Below are 26,279 nucleotides of genomic sequence, written 5' to 3'. Positions count from 1 at the left end.
ATCACCACCACTGATGACCTTATATCCATCCAAGAGTCTGAGGCTGGAAGAAATGTTTCGAATAAAATCCTTATTCTTGCCTTGGTTTCCGCACAATTGAGTAACATCACCATAAAGATTTAAATGTCCAGGGAACAAAAAAGTACCTGCCAAGGAGAGCTACTTTAACCTGTCACATGTGATCACACTCAGCTCTGGGGCCCTATGTTAAGAGTGACCGTGAAACCAGAGTGTGCTCAGAGGTGGGTGATGGGGGGACAGCAGGTGGGACCGAGGCTGCCTCTTGGAGGAGACTTACATCTTGGCTGACCTCATGGTTTCACAGCCTGATCAAGAGAGGTCGGGTGGACCTACATTTGTTTCTTTAGACCTAAGAAACAGTTGAAGGTTACATGGAGATAGATTTCAACTGCATATAATGAAAGATCTCTAAAAAAACTTATTGGCATGTGCCAACCATGGAATGAGCTGCAGTGCAAAAGAATGAGCTCACGGCACTGGGAGGATCCAGATGGAAGTGTAAGACTGCTTTACAGTGATGGTCAGGGCCTCTAGCACTGGGTGGAATTCAGAGTAGACGGCCGACAGGACCCCTGCCGTTCCGGGTCCTCCTCGAGGGTGCTGTCTGCGTGTGTTGAAGTCAAAGCGGAGACAAGTAGATGCCAGCCTTAACCACTGAACCCCTCACAGACTCAGCATCTTCCTAGGTCACTGGCTCTTCCATCCTAGCTCAGAACCAACAGGGCCCCATCATGCTCATCCAGTTAAAAAAAAAATTATTTTTTTCTTTTTTTAAAAGAAAACTTCCTCTCCTACCACCCTGCCCAGGGGATGGCTCCTTGACACGGTTCTCAAGGATCGGGGACCTGGTTGCTGAGGGAACCATTTGGAAGTGGGCCCTGGCATAGGACTTACATGTCGTGCAGCCCTGAAGAATAGTAGGATAAGGTGGGGCTGGGAGAGCGAGTCTGCTGCCGCGCCGGCTTGGCTGTGCGAGGAGGGACCGAGGGGCTGGTGGACTGAGGCTTTGCGCTGCGGGGCGGGACAGGCGGGGCGTTCAGGAGCCGGCATTCTTCCCTGACCTGGCGCAGAAGAGAACACGTGGGGTTAGCGACACTCGGACTACGCACAGGGCCAGCTCCCTCCCGGAGGGCCCAGTGGCTGCTCTTCTTACGTGACACCAGCAGGGGTGGAAGAAAGGGAGAGCAGACCTGAGCAAACAAGGACTGTGGGAAACAGGAGGCTGCCAGAGATGGAGCGATTTTGAAAGAAACGGTTTGGCAGGTGCTGCAGAAATGTAGCAAGTAATGGGAAGGACAGCATGGTAAAGAGCCGGTGATACACGAGGACACAGGAAACAGGAGTAGGACGAAAATAAGGGCGTTAAGTGATCACGATATGAATGAAGGATTCCATTCTCCTAGCGAGTTGTATTTCTTCACTGTTCAAACTGAATTCGATTTGCTACAAACCTTAGGGAACAGTGGACCTTGTCTAGTGTAAAGGCTCCTTCTGAGGTTACAGTCGGGGCTTCTCACAGGTAACTGTGCACATGAATCCCCTGGGGATCTTGTTTCATGCACATTCTGACTCAGTAGACCAAGAGTGGGGCCTGAGACTCTGCATCTCAGGCTCTGCCCCTCAAGCTCCCAGGTGATGTGGACGCTGCTGGACCACGGACCACACTCTGAGAAACAAGGCGGCAGATGGCGTAACGAAGCAGCTCTCCAAGTCCGAAAAATACCGCCTCCCTCACCCTCCTTCATCTTCACACCGGAGAGGGAGGCAGGTGACCTGTGCCATCCCTTGCCTGCCTTCGCCCCAGCTTGTTGCCGGCCTTCAGAATACGGTTCTTTTTAACGAGGCAGATATTTTTATGTACTTCTCTGTGTCAGACAGCAGGGGGCAGTTTACACCTGGTTCAGCTAGTCTACCCTTAACTACCTAGGTAAAAACAGAGCCAATTCTGACTTTGTAAAAAAAAAAAACCACCACTACCCTTGCTTGCTTTTAGGCTGTGTTCCCACCCATTTTTTTTCACCTTTGCCTTCAATTCCTCTGTCCCAGGGGCTCTGGGTAATGGAGACAATGAAACGGAGCTCCTGTTAGCTTTGGTTTGGAGTTTGCTTAAGACCAAATGAATGGGCTCACGTTACACTGCATCGTCTACCACCTACGCTGCACCCCGGCCCTCTAACTGGCTTCCGAGGCCTGATTCACTTGCTGGAGAAAACCAGATGTTAAAAAAGTCATGTGACCCCGGGGAGACCAGGCAAACCTCAATTCTAAGCGAAACAGAAGCCATGTAAAGTCTCAGCCGTTGCATTTCTCCCTGGGTCTGGGAATCACTGCTCCCACCCGGAGGGCCCACCACCCTGGTTGTTGGGACCCACTGCATACAGTTTTTCTTCTGCAGCAGCCCTTTAGGCTAAAACAGAATATTGAGAGCAGCAGATTCTCTTCTCCAACAGCTGCGGGCGTTCTCTTTCTGAGCTTTTCAAAAGGTGGTGGTGGAGAAGGAAATGAGGTTTGGATACGGAAGAGGGAGGCTTGCTTGTGAGCTGGCCCAGGGGGACTCTTGCCTCACTTAGGGGTCTTCTTAAGAAGTTGGGAACCAACTAGGACACTGAAAAGTTCTGGCTGGATCACTCCAGTCCCTGGCTTTTGGGAGCATACACTGGTTACAAAATAAGTAAGATATTGTGTCATCTTCCTTCTGTCTTGTCAGCGAATTGTATGGTAGCCAACTGTGTTTTTCTTTCTTAGGGAATGTCTTTAGAATCTGGGATGGATGGGTGTGGCTTTTATAGATGTGCTTGGTTCTGTCTACGCTTAGAATAACAGGAATCATGGAAAACGAAGGAAGATAAGGAGTCCGTCGGTTAACTTTTCCATTTTAAAAATAAACAATCGCTTCTCAACATGGGATTAGAGAGAAGCATCAGGAAAACAGGGTTAAGGCTGAATTTGATTTAGAAATTTCTAAATTTTGGAATTAGTCGTTAAATACATTTCATTAGGGACCACTTACCGAGATGTCAATTATGATATGCTGAGAGGTCGACTACACTGTGCATTTTAATTGAGTATCATCAGCTGACCTAGGTCTCGGAACACAGAAAAGCAGCCACTTGTAGTTGACTCTGATCTCTGGGAAGTCCTCTCTTCTCTTCTTATAACCCCAGACTCTCAAGGTTCCTGACATCTGGTTCTGCCCCCTCCTTCCATAACTGGACAGTCCTAAAGAGCTTCCCCATAGGTTTCCCGGTGACAGGAGGGGACGGGGGAGGCAGCAGTAAAAAGAAGCATTTGTAGGTCACAGGGCCCGGTGAGGTGAGCTCGGCTGACCGGAACGTTTCCAGCTACACTCCAAACAGCATTTGAAATATGGAAAGCTTCTGAAATGGCCACATGACTCCTGAAAGGAGTCGTGTGTGTGTGTGTGTGTGTATGTGTGTCAGTGAGAAGATACTAACATGAGACCAAAGAAAGATTTCTTCCCTTGTCATGAGGGGGCAGTTTGGGTGTAATCGTGACTTCAATGGGAAAGAACTAGGCTTATTTGAAACCCATTTTGGAGAAAAGGTAGTTAAAAACAAAACAAAACCCGACTTCAATGGGACCCCATCGGCGACAGGAATTCAGCTGTAACACTGTGGAGGAACAAAACTAGTGCGTGCTACCCTGGGCAGCTGCGGGAGGGCGGCCCTCGCGGGGTGAGCACGGCTGATGGCCCTGTAGACGCGCCTCCCCGTGTTACTTTTAACTTGTGGCTGCAGATGTGGACGCTCAAGTGAAGTCATACTGCAGCATTTTATGGGAAAACTATATATGCTTTGGGGGAATGTATACGTTTTGGGGTTCAGAAGTGATACACCCACACACTGTGAGGGTTTACTGTGCCACCTTACTTTCTATCTCGTACCTCCTTTTAACAGTAATTATTCTACTTCTCTTTGCTTCTTGATTTGGTTCATCATGGGACATTTATATCCAAGAGAAAGGTAGCTGTGGCTTGAAATGAATTTTATCTGACAATAAAGGCAATTTATAAGACCAGATGGCCAATCACCCTGTTTCCAGTTTTTCCTCATATTCAATTTCACGTTTAAGTGCTACATTTTCAGCACATTCCTTCTAAAAGTCTCAGCATGTGGCTTTCATCTTGTTACTTCCCATCTCCAGTGGCCCCCCTTGACTACTGGATAAAGTCCAGCTTCTCCTGTCTCCCACTGAGGCCTGCTGCAGTCTTTCTAGTGATTTCTTCTCGCTAGAGGAAATTATCCCATTTGATTCCATCTTTCTAGTTATTTCCCTCACTACTCCTCTATATGAATACATGGGTCCATCCAATGGGGCAGATTCCGTGTCACCTAAACACACCCTGTGCTTTCCTGCCTCTCGCTCTGCTTTAGTTCTTACTGCCCACCCCCTCCTGTCACTTCCTAAGGCCCAGCTCTAACTGTTACAGGCGTGGTTTGGGACCATCACAAGTAGCCACCAGTACTTGTCGTTGCTTCTGAACTCTGCCAACAGACTGTTTATATTCACTTACTTCCCATGTATATTCAATAAGCCCGAAAGTGGAAATGGTAGGGACCGTTGTCATTGTTTTTACTGCTCTGTGGATGGCAGAGTTTGGGGATTTGTCACCTCTGGCACAAATATGGTACACAGAATGCCAGGTGGAGGTTACTGGATGTCACAAAACAAATACAACAAGGCACTTTTATTTTCAAACTTATACCAAAAGAATGCCTTTTATATTTTAATGTGGAGACTGTTACTGATAAGTCATCTGGGCTCCACGTTAATTTTTTTGTCTTCATATTGGTGTCAATCTAGGGGAAGAAAGGTGCCAGCAGACCTGGCCCCTATGGCCGCCATCAACTCTGCCACCACGACACTGGACGTGGTGTCAGAGTGAAAATGACGGTATTTCTAAATGAGGACGTCATAGAACACACCGTGCCCGACACACCATGCCTGACGGACTAGAGCCCTTCTCGGCCCTTCAGTGCAGCATTTAAGACTGAACTTCAAGGAGCAGTGCAGGGCGAGGGTGAGGGACTTGGATTCTCAGGAGTAAACCCGGAACGCTGGTGCTAAGGGAGGGGATGGCGTTCTGTCTGAGGCAGGTGTTACTACCCATCGCGGATCATGGGTGACTTTTGCCTACTGGTAGGTAATTTCTGGTGATGAGTAGCTTGAGTGTTTACAGCCAAGCTCCTGGCACCTACTGGTTATGACAGGGTCAATGACCACAACATGGATTCAGGGAGAGCAGACTCCCACCCGTACGTACCCAGAGCCTGGCTTCACAAGCAGTTCTCCGGTCTAAAGCCTTTCTTATAAGTGGTTTTACTTCCAGCACAATCCTCTCATCCTTGCCTCTCCACAACAAGTCTTCCCTTTTCTAAAGAAATGCTCAATGATTCAGTCTTATCAGAGATAAGATACCGGCTACCCAGGAGTAAGACACCTCTCCCCAGTGTTCAAGCAGCAGACTGTGAACCCAGAGCTAAACAGAAAGCTAATTTATTGTGAGGTGGAATTGGGGAGTTCTGCTCTTTCTAGAACCATCACTTCTCTTTAGTCTACGAGGCATATTCTCAGGGAGGCATATTTACGTGACTGCCATCTAACACACAACATTTACTAGTGGGGTTTGAAGTAAGCTGTGGAAGGTGTCCGTCCTGAGGGCTAATGGCCGGGATCACAGGCACCATCTACTGCCCCTAAAAGTCCGAAGAACATTGTGTCGCTTTCCCTTTTCCTACAAGTGACATTAATTCCATTTACTATTGACTTGTTCAATTATATGCTGAGCGCCCATCACACGCTCACTGAGCTGGTGCTAAGTAAAGCAGACAAGAACGAGTAGCCCCTGGAATTAGCTGGGAGGGAGGCAGGGAGACCAACACACGACGGAGATAAAAGTCGGTCCTGTAATAATAGAAGGTGGAATGAAGGTCCGTGGGAGCACCATGAAAGCTTCAGGAGGGCGGGGGAAGAACAAACTCACAGGAAATTATACTGAGAAAGTCTGGAGGAGGAAGGAATTGTGAGTGTACAAAAGGTACAAGGGCAGGAATAAACCACCAGAGCGATGCCCTGGATGGGGGGCTTAGAAGGCGAGACGAATCCTGATGCCACTTATCAGACAGACACTTAGAAGGAAGAACAGAGCTTGGGAGAAACCAAGGGGTTCAGTGTGGAAAAGAGTCGAGCTCAGTGTTCTACTGATAGAATCTGAAGTCCTGGTGGCACTGAGATCCCAGATGAGAAGGGAAGAGGGCTGAACCCCTAAGGGGCCAGTAGAGGAGGAGACCAAGGGGGAGAAACGCAAGGGACCGCATCTCACCGCTCACGGCACAGAACAGTCCCCAGTGGTTTCAAGGAAGCAGATGGTGGGGAGGGCGGCTCAGGAGAGGGATGGTGTGAAGACGGAACGACGGCAGGAATTCAGGGCAGGTCGGGAAGATGTGTGACGGTTAGCAGGTCACTGGGGATCTTAGTGAATGAAGCTTGAGTTGAGTGAGGGGACCAGAGGCAGATTCCAGGGAGTCAAAGCCAGAACAGGAGGTGAGGGTGGAGTGAGTGAGGACAGACCACTCTTTTCAAGAAGGAAGGAAGGGGCTGGGAAGGAAGGGGGAGACAGCTATTAGAGAGCGATAGTGGATTGAATGAGGCATGGCTTTTTTCTTTTTAACTTGGAAGAAACCTGAAAACGTGCCTGGGTAGGTACATGCACGCGTGTAACCTGGAGGTTAAGTGCACACTGACTTCTGGGACGGAGAGGACACATTTCCCCACTGCTCTCTGCCTTCACCATGCCAGCACTGGCCGCGTAAAACCAGAAAAATAATCAATGGCAGCTTATTATCTAACAGTGAAAGCAAAGATGGACACACCCAATAAAATAAATGGCTTTGGAAAGCTTCGTGTTACTATGTGAAGGTGGTTGACAAAGTCAAAACCCAACTCCAACCTGTGGTCAGAATCTCGTGCGTCATGGAATGGGGCTATTTATTTTCTGAATACTCTCCAGAAAGTGTAACTTGATTTCTCGACTCCTGGAATAGGTATTTAAGCATCCCTTCCCCTCCCCACTCCTCACAGCTATAAGTCTGTTTAGTTGGGAGGAAACTGAGCCCGGGGTGAAGGACCAATAATTTGTGAAAAATGGAAAACAAGGTCTTCTCCCTAAATAGCCACATGTTAAAGATAACGCGTGAGAATTTATTACAGACACAAAGCTCATTATTGCATGGCTGGAAACAGGGTTAAATGTAAATGTTTAGAAGATAAAAATTCACACATTACATACAACTGGAGTATTTTATACACGTATGAACTACTTTCTTCTGTGACATTATCTTTCCCTGACACTTCCTAGGGATTAAAAGAATACAACAAACAAAAGACACACAACGTGCTTATGAAACTGCACAGTGTAGGAATGGGGGCTCTTTGGTATGATGATGTTTCTTGGAAAGTCTTAGTTTCTCAGAACTCCCTACTTGTCTTCTATGGAAGAAATGACACTTTCACACCCCTTCACTAACTGGACCAAAGAGACAGCTTAGGAAAACAGAAAATTTACTATGCAATGTTCTTTGCTGAACTTTTTTTGGGGGAAAAAAATACCAATTTCATAGCAGCAATTATTCAACTTTTAAATACAAGGCAATGGACCTGGAGACACTTGCCGACGAGGCCTCACATTTCCTTGTCTACAGTCTAAAATCTGCCACCACATACCTGTGGGTGAAAATCTCGGCTCAAAGACCACACTGCTTGGAACTGTGGGCAGTCACTAACGGGCTTCGGCCATCCTTAGGCGGACTAAGGATCATGTTGTTTCTATGTTGACACTAATTCAGAAAACACACACGCTATAGGGGAGCTTGATCTAAAACTGGACTCACCTTTACCATGAGTTTTCTTCTCTAAAAAGCTGACTTCGGGATAATGTCAGTGTTGCAAAGAAAGGAGTTTTGTAACCATGCTTCCCTGAACTTTGTAACTTTGCCTTCACTGCATGCCCTCTGCCCTGTATTTTACATTTCTTCCCACACTCCCTCTCCCAGATAACAAAATCATTACAGCCTTAAGAAATCTTATTTATAAAGAGGCTTTTATACAAAGAGTTCACAACCCTGTCACATACCCATCAGGGGTATTTTCAGCCAAACAGAAATTAAAGTTTTACAATGACAACATGGCAATAAATGAACATCTATCTGATGAATTACGCCAGGGCAGATGTGATTTATAGTTGAAATCCTGATTCTCAGATGTGTGTGTTTCTTTTTCCCGTTGTGTATGCGGATGATAAGGACCTAAGGCAGGCCTGGGTCTGCAATGGCCTCCAACCTCCAGGCCTCAGGCAAGGGAGTCAAGGCAGAGGGCACAGCAGGCCGCTACTGGGAAACAAGAAGGGCATGCAGTTCTGAAAAGAATACTTGTTTAAGTTCCAGGGTGCTTCCCTGGACTCCAAAGAAAGACTATGCCATTGGGGCAGAGAATAAAGACCTTTTCTGAGAAAGGAGTATAATGCATGATAGATATATTTAAATAGTATATAACTTTCCCATTAATGTGATTTTGTGCAAATGGTAAACCCAAGAGTGCAGATTTGAAACAAGGGCTATCCCATAGAATATTACAATGACTTTATTAACATTCTAATCATTGAGACTTTCGGCAGACACAGGAGACAATTTCTTGGCCTAGAAGGTTTCATTTAAAAATAAATAACCTACACAAAACCAAAGGCAATTAGTTTCAAAATTACCAAAACACAATAATAATTCAGTCCTTATTTCAATTAACAAATGGGAAATGTAGGTATGGCTTGCTTACAGAGTACTCCTCAAAAGCTGTAATTAAAATTAATTAAATGTCAAATGCCTTAGGAGACCGCATTAATTAGTGGAATCCTGAGTGAATCCTTTCGTAGAGCAATTATTTTGAAAAGTAAATAATCACTTGCAGATTAATCTTTTTATTACCTAAATTTGACTATTAATACCCAAGGTTTATTTAAGAAAATCTCTCCTTTAGTGCCTTCTCTATTTATTTTAGCTTTAATTTATATCACTTAAAAAATTTTTTGACTGGAATGTAGATATACTATACCTATTTTAGATATAGTAGTGTGTGTACGTTAATCCCAAGCTCCGAATTTATCCCTCCCTCCTTGTCTTCTCTAATATTAATAGTCAGTAGGAGAAAGCCCAAAGACAAAATAAAAATTCAGAGTAGAATCAATTCTTTTTTTAAAAATTTATTTTATTGAAGTATAGTTGATTTATAATGTGTTAATTTCTGCTGGGTAGCAAAGTGATTCAGTTATACATATATGCACACATTCTTTTTCATATTCTTTTCCATTATAGTTATCTCAGGATATTGAATATAGTTCCTTGTGCGTACAGTAGGACCTTGTTGTTTATTCTATACATGATATTTTGCATCTGCTAATCCGAAACTCTCAATCTGTCTCTCCCTCCCCCTCCCTCCCCCTTGGAAACCACAAGTCTGTTCTCTCTCTGTGAGTCTGCTTCTGTTTTGTAGATAAGTTCATCTGTGTCATATTTTAGATTCCACATATAAGTGATATCGTATGGTATTTGTCTTTCTCTTTCTGTCTTACTTCACTTAGTATGATCATCTCTAGGTCCATCCATGTTGCTGCAAATGGCAATATTTCATTTTTTTCTTTTTAATAACTGAGTAGTATTCCATTGTATATACGCACCACATCTTTTTATCCATTCATCTGACAATGGACGTTTAGGTTGTCTCTGTGTCCTGGCTATTGTGAACAGTGCTGCTATGAACATAGGGGGACATGTATCTTTCTGAATTATAGCTTTGTCTGGATATATGCCCCGGAGTGGGATTACTGGATCATATGGCAACTCTATTTTTAGTTTTTTGAGGAACCTCCATATTGTTTTCCATAGTGGCTGCACCAATTTACATTCCCACCAACAATGCAGGAGGGCTCCCTTTTCTCCACACCCTTCCAGCATTTGTTGTTTGTAGATTTTTTAATGATGGCCGTTCTGATGAGTGTGAGGTGATACCTCACTGTAGTTTTGATTTGCATTTCTCTAATAATTAGCGATCTTGAGCATCTTTTCATGTGCCTGTTGGCAATCTGTATGTCTTCTTTGGAGAAATGTCTACTTAGGTCTTCAGCTCATTTTTCAGTTGGGTTGTTCGCTTTTTTGTTGTTGAGTTGTATGAGCCGTTCGTATATTTTGAAAATTAAGCTCTTGTCAGTCACATCATGTGCAAATAGTTTCTCCCAGTCCGTAGGTTGTCTTTTCGTTTTACAGTTTCTCTTGTTGTAAAAAAGCTTGTAAATGTGATTAGGTCCCACTTGTTTATTTTTGCTTTATTTCTACTGCCTTGGGAGACTGACCTAAGAAAACATTGGTACGATTTATGTCAGATAATGTTTTGCCTATGTTCTCTCCTAGGAGTTTTATGGTGTCATGTCTTATATTTAAGTCTTTAAGCTATTTTGAGTTTATTTTCATGTATGGTGTGAGGGTGTGTTCTAACTTCATTGATTTACATGTGACTGTTCAACTTTCCCAACACCACATGCTGAAGAGACTTTTTTTCCCCATGTTATATTCTTGCCTCCTTTGTCAAAGATTGACTGTAGGGGTGTGGGTTTAATTCTGGGCTCTCTATTCTGGTCCATTGATCCATATGCTGTTTTTGTGCCAATACCACACTGTTTTGATTACTGTAGCTTTGTAGTATTGTCTGAAGTCTGGGAGGGTTATGCCTTCAACTTTTTTTCCCTCAGGATTTCTTTGGCGATTCTGGGTCTTTTGTGATTCCATATAAATTTTAAGATTATTTGTTCTAGTTCTGTGGAAAATGTCATGGGTAATTTGATAGGGATATCCATTACATGGGTAGATTGCTTTGGGAAGTATGGTCATTTTAACAATATTAATTTTTCCAATCCAAGGGCATGGGAATATCTTTCCGTTTCTTTGAATCATCTTCAATTTCCTTTATTAATGTTTTATAGTTTTCAGCATACACGTCTTTCACCTCCTTGGTCGGGTTTTTTTTTTAAGATTGACTTTTAAAAACAATTATTTTTTTTTGGCTGCGTTGGGTCTTAGTTGTGGCATATGGGATCTTTTTGTTGTGGCGCATGGGCTTAGTTGCCCTGCAGCATGTGGGATCTTAGTTCTCTGACCAGGGATCGAACTGGCGTCCCTTGCATTGAAGACAGATTCTTCTACTGGACCACCAGGGAAGTCCTGGTCAGGTTTATTCCTTTTTTTTTTTTTGATGTGATTAGAAGGGCTTTTTTTTTTTTTTTTTAGCATTCCCTTTCTGATATTTCATTGCTAGTGTAAAGAAATGCAACAGATTTCTGTATGCTAATCTTATATCCTGCTAACTTGCTGAATTTGTGCATCAGTCTAGTAGTTTTTGTATGGAGTCTTTAGGGTTTTCTATATATAATATCATGTCATCTGCATATAATGACAATTTTACCTCTTCTCTTCCAATTTGGATAACTTCTTTTCTTTTTGTCTGACTGCTGTGGCTAGGACTTCCAATACTATGTTGAACAGAAATGGTGAGAGTAGTCATCCTTGTCCTGTTCCAGAATTTAATGGGAAGGCTTTCAGCTTTTCACTGTTGAGTATGATACTGCTGGTGGGTTTGTGGTAAATAGCTTTTACTATGTTGAGATATGTTCCCTCTATACCCACTTTGGTAAGAGTTTTTATGGTGAATGGATGCTTTTTCTGCATCTACTGAGTGATCATTTGGTTTTTGTCTTTTCTTTTGTTGATGTGGTGTATTACATTGATTAATTTGCTACGTTGAACCATCCTTGTGACCCTGGGATGAATCCAACTTGGTTGTGGTGTAAGATCTTTTTTATGTGTTGTTGGATTTGGTTTGCAAATATTTTGTTGAGAATTTTTGCATCTATATTCATCAAAGATATTGGCCTGTAATTTTCTTTTTTGGTACTGTCTTGGTCTGGCTTTGGTATCAGGGTGATGGTGGCTTCATGGAATGTCTTTGGGCATACATTCCTTCCTTCCTCTTCAATCTTCTGGAAGAGTATGAGAAGGATCAGTATACGTTTTTTTTTCTATGTTTGGTAGAATTCACCTGTGAAACCATCTGGTCCTGGACTTTTGTTTGTAGGGAGTTTTTAAAATTACGGACGCTATTTCAGTTCTAGTGATCTGTCTGTTCAAATTATCTATTTCTTCTTGATTCAGTTTTGGTGGGCTGTACATTTCTAGAAACTTGTCTGTTTCTTCTAGGTTGTTGAATTTGTTGGCATATAATTGTTCATAGTATTATTTTATTTTGTATTTCTGTGGTATCAGTTATTTCTCCTTTTTCATTTCTTATTTTGTATATTTGGGTCCTCTTTCTTTTCTCTTTGGTGAGCCTAGCCAGAGGTTTGTCAACGAGCCAGCTCTTTTTTTTTGATTTTTTTTCTATTGCTTTTTAAATCTCTATTTTATTTATGTCCTCTCTGATCTTTATTATTTCCTTCCTTCTGCTCACTTTAGATTTTCTTTTTCTTTTTCTAATTCTTTTAGGTGGTAGGTTAGGTTGTTTGAGATTTTTCCTGTTCTTTGCGGAAGGCATGTATCACTATGAACTTCTCTCTAAGAACTGCTTTTGCTGCATCCCATAGATTTTGTATGGTTGTGTTTTTATTTTCATTTGTCTCAAAGTATATTTTGATTTCCTCTTTCATTTTGTTGTTCACCCACTGGTTTCTTAGTACCATGTTGTTCAGTCTCCATGTAATCATTTTTTTCTTATTTCTTTTCCTGTGGTTGATTTCTAGTTTCATGCCATTGTGGTCAGAAAAGAAGCTTGAAATAATTTCTATACTCTTAAATTTGTTTAGGCTTGTTCTGTGCCCTTGTATGCGGTCAATCCTAGAAAATGTTCTGTGTGCACTTGAAAAGAATGTGTATTCTGGTTTTTTTCTGGATGTAATGTCCTAAAAGATATCAATTAAGTCTAACTGTTCTATTGTATCCTTTAGGATCTCTGCTGCCTTACTAATTTCTGTCTAGAAGATGTGTCTATTGATGTGAGTGGGGTGTTAAAGCCTTCTACTATTATTGTATTCCCATCAATTTCTCCCTTTATGTCTACTGGTATTTGTTTTATGTATTTGGATGCTCCTATATTGGGTGCATATATTTTAAGGATGTAATATCCTCTTCCTGTCTTGATTCCTTTATCACTATATAGTGTCCTTCTTTATCTTTATGGCCTTTGTTTTAAAGTCTATTTTGTCTGACATGAGTAGTGAGACCCCCACTTTTCTGTCATTTCCATTTGCATGAGATATCTTTTTCCATCCCCTCACTTTCAGTCTGTGTGTCCTTTGCCTTAAAGTGGGTCTCTTTTTTATGTGTTGCCTACAATAAGCAGCATATTATAGGCTCTTGTTTTTAATTCAACCTGCCATTCTCCTGTGTTTTGATTGGAGCATTTAGTCTACTGACACTTAAAGTAATTATTAATAGATATCTATTTATTGCCATTTTAAACCTTGTTTTCCAGTTAATTTTGTATTTCTTCTTTGTCCCTTTCTTTTTCTTTTTGTGGTTTATGATTTCCTGCTATATTATGCTTGTGTTCTCTTCTTTTTGGTTTTTGTAAGTCGATTTTATGTGTTGATTCGTGGTTACCTTGTTTTTCAAGTATTTTAACCCCTTCCTATCTACTTGCTTTTAGACTGGTAGTCATATAGGCTCAAACACATTCTAAAAAAAAACAAACAAAAAAGTCTACATTTTATTACTCCTCTCCCACATTTTATGATTTTGATGTCCTCTTTTACATCTTCATATTTATCCTTTTGCTGTTCATTGTGGCTGTCATCACTTGCACAAAAATCTTTTTGATTTTTAAAAAAATCCGCCTACTGGCTTATTAAGTGATTTACTTTCCAATTGTGATTTTCTCTTTCCTATACCTTCTTGCTTCTCTTCCATTTAGAGAAGACCTTTCAATATTTCTTTTAGGATAGGTTTAGTATTGCTGTATTCTTTTAGTTTTTGCTTGTCTGAGAAATTCTTTCTCTCTCCTTCTATTCTAAATGATAATCTTGCTAGGTAGCGTATCCTAGGTTGCAGATTTGTCCCTTTCAGAACTTTGACTATATCTTGCCATTCCCTTCTGTCCTGCAAATGTTTCTATTAAGAAATTAGCTGATAGCCTTATGGGGGGGTTCCCTTGTAATTAACTCTTTGTTTTCCTGTTGCTGCCTTTAGAATCCTTCCTCTCTTTAACTTTTGCCATTTCTATTATAATATGGCTTGGTGTAGGTCTGTTTGGGTTCATCTTGTTTGGGACCCTCTGTGCTTCCTGTACCTGGACATCTGTTTCCTTCTTTAGGTTCGGGAAGTTTTCAGCCATAATTTCTTCAAACACATTTTTGAACCCCTTTTCTCTTTCTTCTCCTTCTGGGATCCCTATTATGTGTAGATTGGCATGCTTTATATTATCCCATTGGTTTCTTATTTTGCTTTCATTTTTTTTTCCCCCAGTTGGGCTTTCTGTGTTCTGATTGGATGATTTCCATTATTCTATCTTCCAGAACACTTATTTGTTCTTCTGCATTATTCAATCTGCTATTCATTGCCTTTAGCTCAGTCAGTTTTCATCTCAGCAAATGAGTTTTCTAATTTTTCCTGGCTCCTCTTTTATAGTTTCTACAGTAGTTCCTTTTTACAGTAACCTGCATTCCTATTGATAGCCCTTCTTAATTCCTTCAGTATTTTCATTATCTCCTTTTAAACTTGGTGTCTATTAGACTGAAGAGGTATGTTTCATTGTTTGTTCTTTCAAGGGAATTCTCTTCATCTTTTAATTGGGAGTGTTTCCTCTGCTTCTTAATATTATTTATATTTCTCTTACTCTATGAATTTAGGAGAAACAATTATCTACTGTGGTCTTGGAGGGCTATTTTTATGTGGGAGCATCCTGTGTAGCCTGGGTTCGTTTTTTTGGTGCAAGGCTGTTTTTAGTATGCATGTCCTGCTGCCTCTTACCTCAGTGTTTGCTGGTTGTAGAGGAGAATTAATTCTTATAGCTCAATTCTTAAGAATCAGTTCTCTCGGTTTTTAAACAATACATTTTTATGACTTTTTCTTAATTTGGGTAGTCTTGTGAGGGCCCTCATTCTGTTGGGTGGACACATCCAGGTGTGACACCTGGTAGCACCATGACCTAGCCTCGCCATGCCTAATGGAATTAGTCAAGGCAACTTCTCAGCTTTAATATTTCTAGAGAGGTTTTCCTAGGAATTTCAGTTTCTTGTTACATATTTGCAGCCTTAGAACCACATGTGGCTTTTTCATAGGTACTCTATAGTTCTACAAAACCTCCAAATCCCCCATGAAAGGATTACATATTATTGGGGCCCACAGGATGCTGAGCATTTCTGTAGCTCTTTTCTTGGTTTGTCATGATTACAATTTTGGCTCCACAGGTAGGTAACTATAACACATAACATCTAGCTTATCAAGCAGACATTTTAAAAGTCAGATGAAAAGAATGTTTTGCTACTTTTCAAGCCTGTTAGGATGCACTTTTGGAATGCGGGGATGACTGTCCCCTGCCTGTGCGCTCTCTGCTGGTCTGTCTGTGGAGGTAGGTGTCCTTGTCCCCATCAGCTTCCACGACTCTCTGGAGAGGCCTTACACCTTAGGCAAGGAAGGACAGGGGAAATAACCTCCAAAAAATTATTTTCTGTCTAACCCTAAAAAAGAATGCATCCCATATTAAGTTACCGCTACTATTTATTGAATGCTTACCGAGTGCCAGGGAAAACTGCCAAGTACTTTGTATAATACAACAATGCAATGAAGACACTGTTATTAATTGCCGCAGGAACTGACTCAGAAAGTTAAATAGTTTGCCCAAGGTGTGAAGCTATGGAGCTACTAAGTGGCAGAGTGAGGACGCAAATCCACGTGTGGCTCTTAGACATGATGTTTTGTGCCTCTAATGACCCATCACATAGTGTGGCAGATCACTCCTCTCTGCTCCCGGTGAAATTCCACTGAGAAGGGAAATGAAGACTCTCAGGATGCTTGGTGTCCCCTGCTGTTTTCTCATCAGCTGCTCAGTCTGCAGATTCAGACTCCTGGATAGTGCAGTCTTTTCGGGCACCTACTGAACTAGGTGCAGTGTAGATCTGGATTAAATTCGTCCTTTATGTCTTATTTTTCTCAAACATCAATAAGACAGTGTGCTCCATTACAGGAACTTTATGTATGATGGACTTCAGCCTTATAACAATGAAAGTATGCTACCACAATCCATCTTACAATTCAGTCCCTACACCCTGCTTCTCGTATTGTCATTGTCAGGGGGCATCCTGTCAATCCCAAAGGTTAACAAATTCTTCATCCACACTGCAGGAAAACTTGCTTTAAACCAGTGGTTTCGACCTAGAGCTGCTTTTATGGTTTTTCTTTCATGAATCTCAAGAATCGCTGCCACGTTAACATCCAACCAAGAGTGAATGCACTTTTGTTTTTCTGTTACTAAAGACAGAGGACATGAATTAATCCCTGGGTTCTGGGGTCCTCAGGTTTGATACTACTGCACACATAGCTATAGAAGAGTTGTGATCCAGTAGTTTTGATACTGATTTGTAATTTACTGCATTGACCAGAATAGTCTGAGAGTCAAACATTCTATTTATAGATTTCATGCACTATCAAGCCTTCCTGTCACTGCTCTCCAAAATGGCATCTTCCAAAGAGGAAAAAAAAAAAAAAAAAAAAAAACACCACCAGAAAAAAGGCAGCTCTTGAAGACTGTCACTTGTAGAGAGTATCTGGGTAAATATTTTAGACATTATCAGCCAACAGCCAGAAAATTAAAATTATGGAACGAGGCCCACGATGTTACGAAATAGAGGATGTGTTTGGAACATATGAACCAATTAAGGATAACCCACTCAAGAGGAACTGTCAGGTCATTCTGATTTGAGGGCACTCTGCACAATTTAAAAAAATGAAAATGTCACCACTCAGTAAGCTGGGCAGCTCCCCAGCTTGGGCTCATCTGCAACAATTTCTCTTCTGTGCCTGGAACCAGGAGCTGTTTACTCTTCCCTGGGATGTTCCAGTTAGGGGGGGGGAATAGCCTCTTATTGTTGGGAAAGGTAAGTGGCAGTGTTTTGTGTTTAAAGAAAAAAAACCTTTGTATTTAACGATCTTTACAAAGGTACAGACTAGAGCATAATTCTAAGTAGCCACATCAAGTACAAAGTATATTAACAGGGCTAAACTGATCACTCCTCCACTGAGGATTTTCTGTTTGGCCCCATAGCCTAGTTTTCCATTTTAGCATATGGGCAGGACAGTGGTCAAGCATTAACCAGATGATGCCGGAACTGCAGCACACTGCTGGAAACATAGCAAGAATTACTGTTGAAGGAGAAAGATTTTTATCTCATTTACAGAAACAAAGAAAGACTGTCAAAATCTGCTGGAGAAAGAGCACAGATATTTGCTGTAACTTAGGACCCTGAAGTAGGGAGTGAAGAATAGAATAAGGAGAAAAGGCACAGGCTGACATACACTGTAGTGGAGCCACTGTCCCTCTAGATATTAACATGACTGGGACACGGACTGTGGCAAAGCAGCGTTCATTTGCCAATTATCAGCTCTGCTTCCCTTTCTATGGCCCAGCTTTTTCCCAGGACCCACCCCACTGTCACTATCCAAAGAAGTTTAATTCTGTGGGAGCACTTGAATTTATGCCCCATTAAAGTTCCCTTTTGAAAGCTACAAGCGGAAGCCACATCTAACAGTTATGACGTTCTCCGGATCCCACGCACATCCTAAAACTGGAAAATTTGTTTCCTGGTCACAGAACCAATAAAAGACATGACTTCATTTGAAATGCCTAATTCTTAAAAAAAGAAAATTAAGTAATTTCACGTGTTTATAAAAAGTCTTTATGATTAGAGCATTCTATAAACACCGAATATGCTCTGAGAAGGTTCTCTTATGTCATAAGAAATTACGGCTTAGACTGGAGGCCCAAACCTTTTCTTCTGCTGTGAGATTTGCTTTTAGTTTCAAATTTAACTCTAACGTTTTTCTTTTAGTACCAGGGTCAAGATAGTGCCTCTTAATATTTGTGTTCTTACTCATCTTTCACTAGCCTCAGTGAAAACAATCACTGCCAGTTTCCTACCTCAAGACTTGGTTATGTAAATAACTGGGTGGGACCACCTTGGATGAGTCAATCAATCAGTCAACAAACAGGAGTCCCCGTTATGTGCCAGGTGGGCCCAGAGTTCTATAGGAAAAGCTCATGTGGTCACATTCCTATCGAAGAGAAGGCTCCAAGCTTCAAGCAACATCACATACACAGGTAATTGAGACATACCTAAAATTGCCTAAAGTACTTACTAGGAGTGTCCCCTCACCTTTTACCTGTTTTTTGGGGGAACACCATCTGACATGAATAAAAGAACCAAGGACTCTGACTCCACCAAGACTTCCCCCAAATATTCCACAACCCCTACTGGATACGGGGATCTCTGGGCTTGTGCCTTAAGATCCCTGGTAGATCTTGTAAGGAGCAGGGGAAAGTAGAGACCTGCAATTTCTGGGGAGTTGTTATGTCCTGGAATAAACAGCTGGAGGTGGGTCTTCTCTCAGGAAAGCTTTGCAGCAATGAGGGCTCTGCATGGACAGCTATGTATGACGCCCAGCACAAAGTGCTGCCTGGTGTCCAGAGCTGTCCATGACCTGGTTCCAGCCTTGAAGACACCACTGCCCTTCATACTCCCTCTTCAACCCTATTCCACTCGCCCAGCAAAACTCTGCGTTTTCCCTCATCTGCCCTTGCCTTTGCTCAAGCCATTCTGTCTGGAACGCCCTTCTTTCCCATCTCTCTGCTCTTTCCATTCATGTATATGCTCTCGGCTCATCTGAAATGTCATCTCCATGAAGGCTTCTCTTGCACAACTAGAAGTTCTTTTCTCCTCTGAACTCCCCCCATACATGACCTATGTATACTTCCCACATTTTAACTTGTATAGTAGTCCTCTCTTTTCATCTGTTACCTTCCCTACAAAAGGGGAAGTTGCTAGAGTCCAGGGTCATGATTTCAGTGGTCACTGATGGTGACTTTTCTAGTATCTAGCCCATGGTTTTGATACAAGGCTCTACACAGCCCTGTGTTTCCAGAGAGGTGTCCTGAGACCACCTGGTGGGGGCAGAGTAGACAGGGCCAAGGGGAGACCCCATCCCTCCAATCTGTCCTTCAGTCAGATGGGTTTTGATTGTAATGCTTCTATTTATTGTGATCTGTGTTAGTTTTCTTTTTTTTTTCTTTTAAAGGATTCTGCTAGAGATAGAAAAAAAGGAAACCACTACCACAGATACTGTCAAATAAATGAACAGAATTACACCCTATGCCTCAAGCGCTTTCGCCCTTCAGATATAATGAAATCCAATGATCAAAAATGAGTCGTGAAGGTTCAGAGTGCCTGTCAATCAAAGAACATGGTCAAAACAGAGGGCTCTTTCTCCTGTCCTGTATGACCTTTTACATTAAAATCTGATAGACTCCTCCTCAGCTGAGTGAGTTACGTTTGAGGTGGTAAGCAAAACCGGGCTGGCACCTGTGTGTGTGTATGTGTGGTGTGTAAGTGAGCACCCCCATGATGCTTTGATCTCAGTGTAACTGTGAGGAGAGAGTTACAAATGATGCTGATGTCTCTTGATCTCTCCTTCCCCCAAATAAATCCACTCCTCCTTCAGTCCGCATCAGCGGTAAGTGGCACTAGTAATCCACTCTGCTGCTCAGGCTACAAATCTAGGAGTTTCTCCTGATTTCTCTCTTTCCTTCACTACCCACATCCAATTTAATCAGTAAATACTGTTGGTTCCACCTCTGAAACATGATCCGAAGCAGCTCGTTTCTCCCTGCCATCTGCTGCTACCAACTGCTGTGGTTCAGGGTGTCATCATTTCATACCTGTTACCATATTCATCCCTCTTATCTGGTCTCCGCCTTCTGCTCTCCCCTCGCTGTTATCCGTTCTCTAGGCAGCATGTTTAAACCTCTCCTAATAAAAACTCTCCAAGAATTTCTCATCAGTAGAGTAAAACTCTAACTCCCAAATGGTAAAAATAATCCAGCAAATATTTCTATTTCACTCCAAATTAAGCAAATTGCTCATTCTGATAATCTTCCATTGGGGAGTTTTCTTTAAGAAAGAAAATAAATTAGCAGATGACTGAGCAGAGAGATAGAAGGACCGGCACATCGCCCAAAACCAGAAAGGACTTACGGCTTCAGATTTGGGAGGCACTGGAGGTGGAGGTAGGGCAATCTCTGAAGACTTCATTGCTGCTCCCAGAGTTCCGGGGACAGGAAGGGGAGAAGGTGCACATTTGGACCGGACAGAACCTCGGAACTGATCACATCTGCTCTTCTCGCTCAGGGAGCGAGTGAGAGGCGGATGGCTGGGCTTGCCTTCTTCCAGCCACAGCTCTTCATAAGGAAGTTCTGACTTCCCTGTGATGCCCACTGAATCTTCACTAGCTTCTGGGAAAAGGTAGTCGCTCCCACTATCACCCGAGTCCTGATAGGGCAGGATGTCATGAGGAAAGGGGGCCCACTCTCCCCCCAGGTCCCTGCAGCCGTGGAGGTTCACCTCACTGTTGCCATGGAGATTGTTGCCATACACACAGACGGAGAGCCGGTGGAAGGACTGGGTGAGCTCATCGCGAGCGTAGCTAAGGGAATTGGGAACATGGTTGTGGCCAGTGCACCGGCCCTTCTTGGGGCTCTTACAGTCCTCATTCCAGTCGGTCTTCACATCGCGGACCGCCCGTGAATACTCATCGATGTCGAACTGTTCTTGGCAGATACCCAGCCAGTGATGGACCAGGGTTTCAGGCCATACTTCCCCCTTCACCAGGTGTTCTGGGAGGCTAAACTTGGGGACAGTCAAGTGCAAAGGGAAGTGCATGGGGAGGATCTTGTTGTTCCGCAGCACACAGCAAACCACCACTGTCTTGGTCTGGATGTTCACAAACTTGTAGCGGTGCCCCTCACGGATGAAGTGGAGGTCATACGGGTTCCTCGGCGGAGGGCTGGGCACGGTCACGTTCACGGGAAGTCTGGTTTTCTCCACAATGTTGCGGATGGTGTGCTCGCCCTCCTGCATCTGAAGCTCCAGAGGGCTTCGGGTGCTGAACCTGCCCTTGCACTGGAACGGGAGGCTGATGCTCTCGTTGGTCCGGTGATTCATGCAAATGAGGCACGGCATTTTGCCTTTTCCCAGCTTGCTGATGGAGTTGAGCTTCCCAATCTTTTTGAAGATGGTGTTGAGTCGTGACTTCTCCTTGAAAGTCTTTGCATAAAGGATTTCTGCCTGGCCCATGAGAGTGAGTTCATCCCCCGTACAAAGGGTGATGTTGTAAACTTCGGTGTCTTCATTGCATTCACCTGAAGCAACCTACAATAGGATAAATCAAATTTTAGGGTAGTTGTCTTTAGTTTATTCACACAGAGAAGCACACATGCATACACAAAGGAAAATGCTGTTTTATTTTAATATTAAATTTAGACAATCCATTTCTCCTGTAATATTTATGTGGTTAACAATAACAAGATGATGTTAGTTTAGACTTTTAAAAGCATTTTTTTTTCTGAAGAAGAAGGTACCCTGTATTCATTTGTAACATTTTGGGAAATACAGAAGAAAAACACCCAAAAATTAACACCCATGAACCTGATGCAGATACAGCCATGGTTAATGGTTTGATAAACAAACATCCTTCTAGTTTCTTTTCCTATGTATTCTACCATATGGATAATTATTTTGGGACATTAGTATTATCATTGTATCATTTTCAGTTATAAAAATGCTTTCATGAACATCACTGTAGAAAATTCTTTTTAAACTATTAAAATTCTAATTTCTTACCTTTAAAAATTTGCTAATTTTATTAAATGTTCTAAAATTGGGACAAAGGATTTAAAAAATGTCTTCTTTCTCCCCATTCTTCTATTTATTATGAAAACTATTCATGTTCATTGGAAGAAATATTAGAAAATACAGATATAAAAATGAACAATTTCTACACAACTTGACCACTAAAGATAACCTGTTAACAATTTTATATAAACGGAAAGAAAAGACAGAGATAAGACGGCCGAGTAGAAGATGTGAGCTCACTTCTCCTTACAAAAAGAGCAAAATCACAACTAACTGATGAACAACCATTGACAAAAAAACAAACCACTGGAATCTATCAGAAAAGACATTCTACATCCAAAGACAAAGAAGAAGCCACGATGAGATGGTAGGAGGGGGCACAACTGCAATAAAATCAAATCCCATACCTGCTGGGTGGGTGACCCACAAACTGGAAAATAATTGTACCACAGAAGTTCTCCCACAGGAGTGAAAGTTCTGAGCCCCATGTCAGGCTCCCCAGCCTGTGGGTCTGGCAACAGGAGGAGGAGCCCCTAAAGAATCTGGCTTTGAAGGCCAGCGGGGTTTGATCTCAGGAATTCCACAGGATTGGGGGAAACAGAGACTCCACTCTTGGAGGGTGCACACAAAGTCTCATGTGCATCAGGACCCAGGAAAAAAAGCAGTGACCTCATAAGAGCCTGGGCCAAATCTATCTGCTGTGGAGGGTCTCCTGCAGCAATGGGGGCAGCTTTGGCCCACTGCGGCAACAAAGACACTGGTGGCAGTAGTTCTGGGGAGTACTAATTGGTGTGAGCCCTAGAGGAGGTGGCCATTTTCTCTCCAAGACCTGGACCCACTCAACAGCCTGTAGGCTCTAGTGCTGGGACACCTCAGGCCAAACAATCAACAAGGAGGGAACACAGCCCCATCCATCAAGAGACAGGCTGCTTAAAGTCTTCCTGAGCATACAGCTGCCCACTAAACATGCCCCTTGACACAGCCCTGCCCAACAGACAAACAAGACCCAGCTGCACCCACCAGTGGGGAGGAACCAGTCCCTCCCACCAGGAAGCCTGCACAAGACTCTCAGACAGCCTCATCCACCAGGGGGCAGACAGCAGAAGAACTACAACCCTGCAGCCTGCGGTAAGGAAACCACAATCATAGAAAGTTAGACAAAATGAGATGGCAGAGGAGTATGTCCCAGATGAAGGAACAAGATAAAACGCTAGAGAACAACTAAGTGAAGTGGAGATAGGCAGTCAACCCAAAAAAGAATTTAGAGCAATGATAGTAAAGATGATCCAAGATCTCAGAAAAAGAATGGAGGCACAGATTGAGAAGACAGAAGAAATGTTTAACAAAGACCTAGAAGAACTAAAGACCAAACAAACAGAGATGAACAACCCAAAAACTGAAATGAAAAATACACTGGAAGCAATCATTAGCAGAGTAACTGAGGCAGAAGAATGGATAAGTGAGCTGGAAGACAGAATGGTGGAAATCACTGCTGCAGAACAGAATAAAGAAAAAAAATGAAAAGAAATGAGGACAGCCAAAGAGACCTCTCAGACAACATTAAACGTACCAATATTTGAATTATAGAGGTCCCAGAAGGAGAAGAGAGAGAAAAAATACCTGAGAAAACATTTGAAGAGATAATAGCTGAAAACTTCCCTAACATGGGAAAGGAAACAGTCCACCCAGGTAGAGGAAGTGCTGAGAGTCCCAGGCAGGATAAACCCAAGGAGGAACATGCTGAGACACACAATAATCAAATTGACAAAAATTAAAGACAAAGAAAAAATACTAAAAGCAACAAGAGAAAAGCAACAAATAACATAGAAGAGAACTCCCATAAGGTTATCAGCTGGTTTCTCAGCAGAAACTCTGCAGGCCAGAAGGGAGAGGCATGATATATTTAAAGTAATGAAAAGGAAGAACCTACAACCAAGAATACTCTACCCAACAAGGTTCTCATTCAGATTTGACAGAGATATCAAAAGCTTTACAGACAAGAAAAAGCTAAGAGAATTCAAATTCAGCACCACCAGACCAGCTTTGCAACAAATGCTAAAAGAACTTCTCTAGGCAGAAAAGGCCACAACTACAAATAAGAAAATTATGAATGGAAAAGCTCAATGGTAAAGGCAAACATAAAGTAAAGGTAGGAAATCATCCACACACAAATATGATATCAAAACCAGCAATCATGGGGGACTTCCCTGGTGGCGCAGTGGATAAGACTCCGTGCTCTCAATGCAGGGGGCCAAGTTCGATCTCTGGTCAGGGAACTAGATCCCACATGCGTGCTGCAACTAAGAGTTTGCATGCCACAACTAAGGAGCCCTTGTGCTGCAGCTAAGAAGCCCGCAAGCCACAACTAAGGATCCTGTGAGCTGCAAGTAAGGAGCCCACTGCTCCAACAAAGACCCAGAGCAACCAAGCTAATAAATAAATAAATATTTTAAAAACCCAGCAATCATGAGAAGAGGAGAGCATAATGCAGGATATTAGAAATGCATTTGAAATTAAAAGACCAGCAACTTAAAACAATCTTGTTTATATATATAGTCTGCTATAACAAAAACTCATGGTAACAGCAAACCAAAAATCTACAATAGATACACACACAAAAAAGAATAAGGAATCCAAACACAACACTAAAGTTAGTCGTCAAATCACAAGAGAACAAAAGAGGAAGGGAAGAAAAAACACCTATAAAAACAAATCAAAAACAATTAACAAAATGGCAATAACATACATATTGATAATTACCTTAAATGTAAATGGATTAAATGCTCCAACCAAAAGACACAGACTGGCTAAATTGATACAAAAACAAGACCCGTATATATGGTGTATACAAGAGACGCACTTCAGATCTAGGGACACACACACACTGAAAGTGATGGGATGGAAAAAGGTATTCCACACAAATGGAAATCAAAAGAAAGCTGGAGTAGCAATACTCATATCAGACAAAACAGACTTTAAAATAAAGACTGTTGTAAGAGACAAAGGAGGACACTACATAATGGTCAAGGGAATCAATCCAAGAAGATATAACAACTGTAAATATATATGTACCCAACATAGGAGCACCTCAATATATAAGGCAAATATTAACAGCCATAAAAGGAGTAATTGACAGTAATACATAGTGGAGGACTTTAACACCCTACTTTCATCAATGGACAGATCATCCAGACAGAAGATCAATAAGGAAACACAGGCCTTAAATGACACATTAGAAGATGGACTTAATTGATATTTATAGAGCATTCCATCCAAAAGCAGCAGAATACAAATTCTTCTCAAGTGCACGTGGAACATTCTCCAGGACTAATCACATGCTGGGCCACAAAGTGAGTAAATTTAAGAAAATTGAAATCATATCAAGCATCTTTTACGATCACAACACTATGAGATTAGAAATCAACTACAAGAAAAAGACTGTAAAAACACAAACAGATGGAGGCTAAACAATATGCTCCTAAACAACCAATGGATCACTGAAGAAATTAAAGAGGAAATCAAAAAATACCTAAAGACAAATGAAAACAAAAGCGTGACGATCCAAAACCTATGGGACTCAGCAAAAGCAGTTCTGAGAGGGAAGTTTACTGCAATATAATCTTACCTCAGGAAACAAGAAAAATCTCAAATAACTAATCTAACCTTACACCTAAAGCAACTAGAAAAATAAGAACAAACAAAACCCAAAGTTAGGAGATGGAAAGAAATCATAAAGATCAGAGCAGAAATAAGGATGAAGAAAAAGCAGAAAAGATCAATGAAACTAAAAGCTGGTTCTTTGAAAAGATAAACAAAACTGATAAACCTTTAGCCACACTCATCAAGAAAAAAGGAGAGAGGACTCAAATCAATAAAATTAGATATGACAAAGGAGAAGTCACAACTGACACCACAGAAATACAAAGGATCATGAAAGACTACCATATATGCCAATAAAATGGACAACCTACGAGAAATGGACAAATTCTTTGAAAGGTACAATCTCCCAAGACTGAACCAGGAAGAAATAGAAAATATGAACAGACCAATCACAAGTACTCAAATTGAAGCTGTGATTAAAGAACTCCCAACAAACAAAAGTCCAGGACCAGATGACTTCACAGGTAAATTCTATCAAACATTCAGAGAACACCTATATTTCTGAAAGTATTACAAAAAATTGCAGAGGAAGGAACACTCCCAACTCATTCTGTGAGGCCACTATCTCCCTGATACCAAAACCAGAAAA

At 42.0% G+C, this 26,279-nt stretch overlaps 1 protein-coding gene across 2 annotated transcripts in view; it reads right to left on the bottom strand.

The window, feature by feature from the left end:
* The window catches only part of GAREM1 (GRB2 associated regulator of MAPK1 subtype 1), a 206,443-nt gene that overhangs the window by 5,688 nt on the left and 174,476 nt on the right, over positions 1–26,279 (bottom strand). For both annotated transcript variants that reach the window (XM_030876493.2, XM_030876494.2), the window contains exons 4-5: positions 20,375–21,547; positions 916–1,082 (exon numbers count right to left, since the gene is read on the bottom strand). In XM_030876493.2, coding sequence (XP_030732353.1) covers positions 916–1,082; positions 20,375–21,547 — 1,340 coding nt within the window. The remainder of the gene's footprint in view (positions 1–915; positions 1,083–20,374; positions 21,548–26,279) is intronic.

Source organism: Globicephala melas, chromosome 13, assembly GCF_963455315.2.
Source record: "Globicephala melas chromosome 13, mGloMel1.2, whole genome shotgun sequence".
Lineage (NCBI taxonomy): Eukaryota > Metazoa > Chordata > Mammalia > Artiodactyla > Delphinidae > Globicephala > Globicephala melas.
The sequence above is the reverse complement of the archived record's forward strand: the minus strand, read 5'-3'. Positions and strand labels throughout refer to the sequence as shown.